The sequence below is a fragment of the Bos mutus genome, chromosome 7 (assembly GCF_027580195.1).
Source record: "Bos mutus isolate GX-2022 chromosome 7, NWIPB_WYAK_1.1, whole genome shotgun sequence".
Classification (NCBI taxonomy): Eukaryota; Metazoa; Chordata; class Mammalia; order Artiodactyla; family Bovidae; genus Bos; species Bos mutus.
This window is the reverse complement of record NC_091623.1, coordinates 81,114,268-81,120,745: the sequence shown is the minus strand read 5'-3', so window position 1 is coordinate 81,120,745 and position 6,478 is coordinate 81,114,268. Positions and strand designations below refer to the sequence as shown.

At 40.0% G+C, this 6,478-nt stretch overlaps 1 protein-coding gene across 1 annotated transcript; it reads left to right on the top strand.

Annotated features, from left to right (window-relative positions):
- The first annotated feature begins 3,911 nt into the window (after positions 1 to 3,911).
- LOC102278418 (olfactory receptor 11L1) lies at positions 3,912 to 4,883 on the top strand. Its single transcript, XM_005910784.2, has one exon. It carries the CDS (start codon positions 3,912 to 3,914, stop codon positions 4,881 to 4,883), a length of 972 nt encoding a protein of 323 aa, XP_005910846.2.
- Positions 4,884 to 6,478: the final 1,595 nt, after the last annotated feature.

The window sequence follows — 6,478 nt, the reverse complement described above, 5'->3', positions numbered from 1 at the left end:
TGCACGTGGTACCCATGATTTAGGGCTCTTCATGCTGTGGTTATTGACAGGTAGGGGAGGTTCTTGTGGACAGACTTGAAGTTTTTCCTAAAGAAATCTAAATGGTACATTTGGTGTTGATGACACAGATTTTATTTTGGTTGTTGTGAGTGACTATATTGAATTCTAAAAACTATTCCTCATGACCAAGGCAATTTTAGCCTTTGCTGATACTCTATCTACTTTGAGACAAATTATCTTGCCTAAATTGTTTAACATATAAAACTGTAATAGCTGAAAAGTAATCAAAAATGTCTTGAGATGCCAAAGGCCATTTAGATGACTCTGTGTGACATTGAATATAAAAACAATAACATTCTTGATTATATTTATTTTTGTATAATTTTATACATATAATTCTCATAATAAAGCTACAGCATTGGATATGAGGTTACACTGTTTATTCTAGTGCTAAGTAAACTCAGTACAGCATTTTAGAAAACAGATTTTTTTTTTTAAGCTTAATGCAGTTAAGGTGACTCTAACTCTTGGAAATAATCAGTAAATGATCATTAGTTCATTAAGGGTTGAGTTCCTCATTTCTGAAAGTATTTAACCAAAGAATGGTGATTAGTAAAGTTCAGCTTCCTTGTTCCCTTGGATGCGCATTATGGGAGAAATTTTATATGACTAGGAAATTGGGCCAAATGCCTTATAAACTTAGTCAATCATAATACAATGCTCCTTTGCTTTCCCTGTGAGCTCCCTGTGGGCCCTTATTGTTCTCCATGTTTATTTTTTTAATCTACTCATTGTTTATATTTAATTGAGTCCCATGGTAATATACTTACAAATAAATGAAAAGATAAAAAAGAGAGATCTGTTAGTGTGTCCCTGGTAACAAATGCATGAAAGTGAAAATGTGAGTCTCTCAGTCCTGTTCCACTCTTTGCAGTCCCATGGACTGTAGCCCACCAGGCTCCTCTGTCCATGGAATTCTCCAGGCAAGAATACTGAAGTGGGTAGCCATTCCCTTCTCCAGGGGTCAGCTCAACCCAGGAACTGAATCCAAATCTTCTGCATTGTAGGCAGATTCTTTAATGTCTGAGCCACCAGGAAAACCCAACATGGATTTTGTTAAAGTACCATTTTTACTCTATATGACTATTTCATTGTCAAATGAAGATAATATTCCTAGTGACTTTAGCCAAGTATAAGAGGTGAAAACAAAACATAGCAAAAATCGAGAGCTATGAAACATATGAATAAGCTGATTGGCCACATTGTTTCATTTACTTATTAGGAACAGTTCAGGGATATTTATGTTTCCTGTAGAATCTGGGTGTTGCTGTGGGCTTTAAGCAGAGGAATGGCATACTCTGTGCTAAAAGTTTCACTCTGGCTGCTTTACTGAGGATTTACTGAAGAAGGAAGGGCAGGTAGCTGTGGAGGGACTGCAAGGAGTCTGTTGAACAATCCAGGTAAGAGTAAGTAGAACTTTTTTTTTCCCCCAGAGAGGATGTGATGTAGTTGCCAAATGGTGAGCAGTTTCTGGATATACTTTCAGGTGAAGCCAGGCAATTTTGGTGAGAAATCCGATACTGGGTCTGTGACAAACAAGAATCAAATCTAATTCTGGCTTGAGCAAGTGGGAGGATAGAGGGACCTAATGAGATGAGAGAGACTTGCTTCGAGGAGACTGGGGGGTGAGGCAGGAATGCAGGATAGTTTGTTTTGTTTCAGATGCTGATTGAATGTGTCAGTATGCACTTCAAATAGGGCAGTTGTTTACATGAGTCTTATATTCAGGCTTGATTCACACTTTAGGGGGTTAAAGACCAAGCGCAACGGCATTTAAAATCAAGAGACTGCTTGAAATCATGAGGGAAATGAGGTAGATTGAGAGGTGTTCAGCCCCAAAGTGATGTATTTTACAGGTTAGAGGATATGGAGATGCTAGAAAAAAGGAAATCGATAAAAAGTGAGAAGAAAAGTCTATAGCTGAACTCAGAGAGTCCATGGTCATGCATAGTAGCCCCAGAAAGAGGGAAAAATCAAATGTGCCATACCATTGACACATCAGAACGATTAGGAACGAGGATGAATGATTGAAGGGTAATAGTGCAGCAGAATGATTTTGGTGTCCTGAAGAGGGCAAAGCATAATTCAGTGGATTCAAGAGGGAATGCAGGCAGTGAAGAGAGACTCCCTTCCAAAGGGAGGGAGTTAAAATGAACAGACAAATGCAGGTAGTATTTGGAGAAAAGAAGAGCATCAAGACCTGTTATTGCTCTGATTGCCTTTATAAAAGAGAGAGAAAGCCAGCATGCTGACAAGCTGAGGAAATGATCCAACTGAGAGGGGGCCACTATTTATTAAGGGGAGTAAGGGGGAGTAATACCAGAAATACCTTCAGCTAAGTGGGAAGATGCAACACCTGAAGCACCTGTAGAGGGATTTGCCTTAACCTGGGCTTACACTGTTTATTCAGAGGAAGAAATAGGGAGCAGATGCATCGGAACTCAGGTAGGTAGTCGGGGAATTTAGTGGCCTGAGAGTTTGGATGTTCCCTTTGGAGGATTTCAGTTTTGTTTTTCTGGTTATTTTGTTGTTGTTGTTGCTGTTTAACAGTACAGTAGGCATTTATATTTTGCTGAGGGTATAGATACACAACAAGAAAGTGTTGGGAGTTTGAAAAGAGAAGAACATTATGATACAATCACTAAGGAAAATGAAAAGTGAATAGATAAAGAAAATGCAGAATGAATGCTCTAAGCAATAAGAATGCATTGGAATGTATTGGTTGTAAATTTTAAAATGGCTACATTGTTGTCTCTTACCTCCTTTACAGAAAGAAAACTCATATATGGCAGGTAAATGTTGACTAACAAAAACTGGTTATGACAATGAATTGAACGAAAGCAAAAGAAAAATTTGGGTTTCCCTTGTGGTTCAGCTGGTAAAGAATCTGCCCCCAATGCGGGAGACCTGGGTTCGATCCCTGGGTTGGGAAGATCCCCTGGAGAAGGGAAAGGCTACCCACTCCAGTATTCTGGCCTGAAGAAGTCCATGGACTATATAGCATTGGACTATGTAGCAATGGACTATATAGTCCATTGGGTCGCAAAGCGTCAGACACAACTGAGCGAATTTCACTTTCACTTCACTTTCAAAGGAAAAAATTTATTGTTGAATATATACACCAACGCAATGGACATGAGTTTGAGTAGGCTCCAGGCGTTGGTGATGGACAGGGAAGACAGGCATGCTGCAGTCCATGGGGTCGCAAAGAATCGGGCATGACTGAGTGACTGAACTGAGGTGTATACAGAAAGGAGTGATTACAGTGGCTGAGCATGTTATCCAGCTGGACAAGGACAGCAATGAAGGTAACAAGTTAGCTCAGTACAAAACTTCACAAAAATGTACACACACACATGCACATGGAGAGCAGGTTATCCTTACATATTGTTTGAAAGGAGAAACTTTTCCAAGGTATCTTAGGAGTTATGCTGTGTCTAATTTCTTTTTCAGACAAAGCCCACATATGAGAAAAGGAAGGTATTTGCTTCCTTATGTGCTTGACTTTTTTTTAACTTTGCTCTTATTGTTGGTTTCTAAGTTTGATTTCAGTCAGAGTCCTTTTTGGCCTATGTCTTTGAACCTGAGACCACTTGTAGAATTCAGAGAATACAACAAATGAAGTTTTCTGAAGTTCTTTACAAGACTTCATATCCACATTCAGGTTCTAATCTCAAAATGTATTCTTTAAAAGCAAGATGAAATCATGCATTTGCTCTCCTAAAATGCAGTACCTAAAGATCTGAACTAATTTAAAAATTAGTCTCTGAAGTTCAAGATGTCAGTATTTATAAATATTTTTATGCCTTGCAAACAATGCTTTTCCAAAATGTTTTCCTCTTCTACAGGCAATGAAGTCCCAAAATTTGTCCACTGTTACTGAGTTTCAGCTGCTGGGATTCCAGAACCTTCTTGAGTGGCAGACCTTGCTTTTTATCATTTTCTTGTTCATCTACTTCCTCACAATGACAGGGAATATTGTCATTATTGTAGTGGTGAGCCAGGACCAGCGGCTGCACTCACCTATGTACACATTCCTCAAACATCTCTCCTTTCTGGAGATCTGGTATACATCCACCATTGTGCCCCTTCTCCTAGCCACTCTGGTCTCCCAGGGCCAAGCCATCTCCTTCCACGCCTGTATAGCACAGCTCTACTTCTTTGTGTTCTTCGGGGCTACTGAGTGCTTTCTTCTGGCTGTGATGGCCTATGACCGATATCTGGCAATCTGTAGTCCACTGCACTACTCTTTCCTGATGAGTCCTGAGATCTGCACCAAGTTGGTGGCTATCTCTTGGTTGACAGGAGTTGGCACAGGATTTCTGCCCTCTCTAATGATTTCCAAGTTGGATTTTTGTGGGCCCAACCAGATCAATCATTTCTTCTGTGACCTCCCTCCCCTCATGCAGCTCTCTTGTTCCAGTGTTTATGTCACTGAGATGGTCATCTTTATCCTGTCAATTGCTGTGCTGTGCATTTGCTTTATTCTTACACTGGTGTCCTATGTTTTTATTGTATCATCAGTACTGAGAATTCCTTCAGCCTCTGGCCAAATGAAAACCTTTTCCACGTGTGGCTCCCATTTAGCTGTTGTGACTATCTACTATGGAACCATGATCTCCATGTATGTCCGCCCCAGTGCCCCCCTGTCACCAGATATCAACAAGATTATTTCTGTCTTTTACACTGTGGTCACCCCACTGTTGAACCCTGTCATCTACAGCTTGAGGAACAAAGACTTCAAAAATGCTCTTAGAAAAGTCATGAGAAGAAATTGTGGCATTTATGGGGTAAGAATGAAGGAAAATCTCTTTATCAGATAAAGAAAATCAACATAGAACACAGTGAATTAAGTTCAGGAAAAGTGAGTGGCAGGTTCAGAGCCTTGAAACATGAATGCCATCATTTTCATTACATTAAATTCCACAAGTTAATTGGAGGGCATCACCAATTCGATGGACATGAGTTTGAGCAGGCTCCAGGAGCTGGTGATGGACAGGGAAGCCTGGTCTGCTGCAGTCCATGGGGTCACAAAGAGTCAGACATGACTGAGTGACTGAACTGAACTGAAATTCCACAAGTCATAATAAAAGAGTGTCTGCATGACCATTTGCCAACAGGTGCTCAGAAGATAAATTGCCTCTTTCAAACTAATTTGGGTACAATTTTGTCCTGGACACGTTCTTTCATTTCTGATGGGAATCTAATTGTGTAATTCCAAGGCATGAAGATTACATATGTAATATTTTCAGAATCTACAAAGGGGTTACTCTTAAGTTCATAACCCTGTGTACAGAAAATTATGCATCTTTTAAATACTATTAGGAAATTGGTCTTGTAGACTCAGCTCCTGATGTTATTGGTCCTTGTTAAATATCTGTGAAATGAATGAATGAAAAAAGAAAAGATAAATGAAATATGTGTTGACCTGAATTATCTTCTAGTGACAGGAAAAAGCAAAGGAGGATTTTTGAAGTGCCAAAGATTAAGTATAGTGATTTAGAGTTTTTCTGTTGTTTAATGAAATTATATGAAAGAAAAGAAGGAAGGGAGGGAGAGATAGGGAGAGGAGATAGAAGAGGAATAACTGGAGGAAGGAAAGTTCTGTTCAGTTCAGTTCAGTTGCTCAGTCATGTCCGACTCTGCAACCCCATGGACTGCAGCACACCTGGCCTCCCTGTCCATCACCAGCTCCCGGAGACTACTCAAACTCATGTCCATTGAGCGGGTGATGCCATCCAACCACCTGATCCTCTGTCGACCCCTTCTCCCACCTTTATTCTTTCCCAACATCAGGGTCTTTTCCAATGAGTTAGTTCTTTGCATCAGGTGACCAGAGTATTGGAGTTTCAGCTTCCACATCAGTTCTTCCAATGAATATTCAGGAGTGATTTCCTTCAGGATGGACTGGTTGGATCTCCTTGCAGTCCAAGGGACTTTCAAGATGTCTTCTCCAGCACCACAGTTCAAAAGCATCAATTCTTTGGTGCTCAGCTTTCTTTATAGTCCAACTCTCACATCCATACTTGACTACTGGAAAAACAATAGCCTTGACTAGATGGACCTTTGTTGGCAAAGTAATGTCTCTGTTTTTTAATATGCTGTCTAGATTGGTCATAGTTTTTCTTCGAAGGAGCAAACATCTTTTAATTTCATGCCTGCAGTCACCATCTGCAGCAATTTTGGAGCCCAAAAAAATAAAGCCTGTCACTATTTCCATTGTTTGCCCATCTATTTGCCATGAAGTAATGAGACCAGATGCGATTATCTTAGTTTTCTGAGCGTTGAATTTTAAGCCAACTTTTTCACTCTCCTCTTTCACTTTCATCAAGGGGCTCTTTAGTTTTTATTCACTTTCTGCCATAAGGGTGGTGTCATCTGCATATCTGAGATTATTGATATTTCTCCCAGCAATCTT

Excerpts from the sequence above, each read along its gene's own strand:
- LOC102278418 (XM_005910784.2), top strand. The coding sequence starts at position 3,912 with ATGAAGTCCCAAAATTTGTCCACTGTTACTGAGTTTCAGCTGCTGGGA.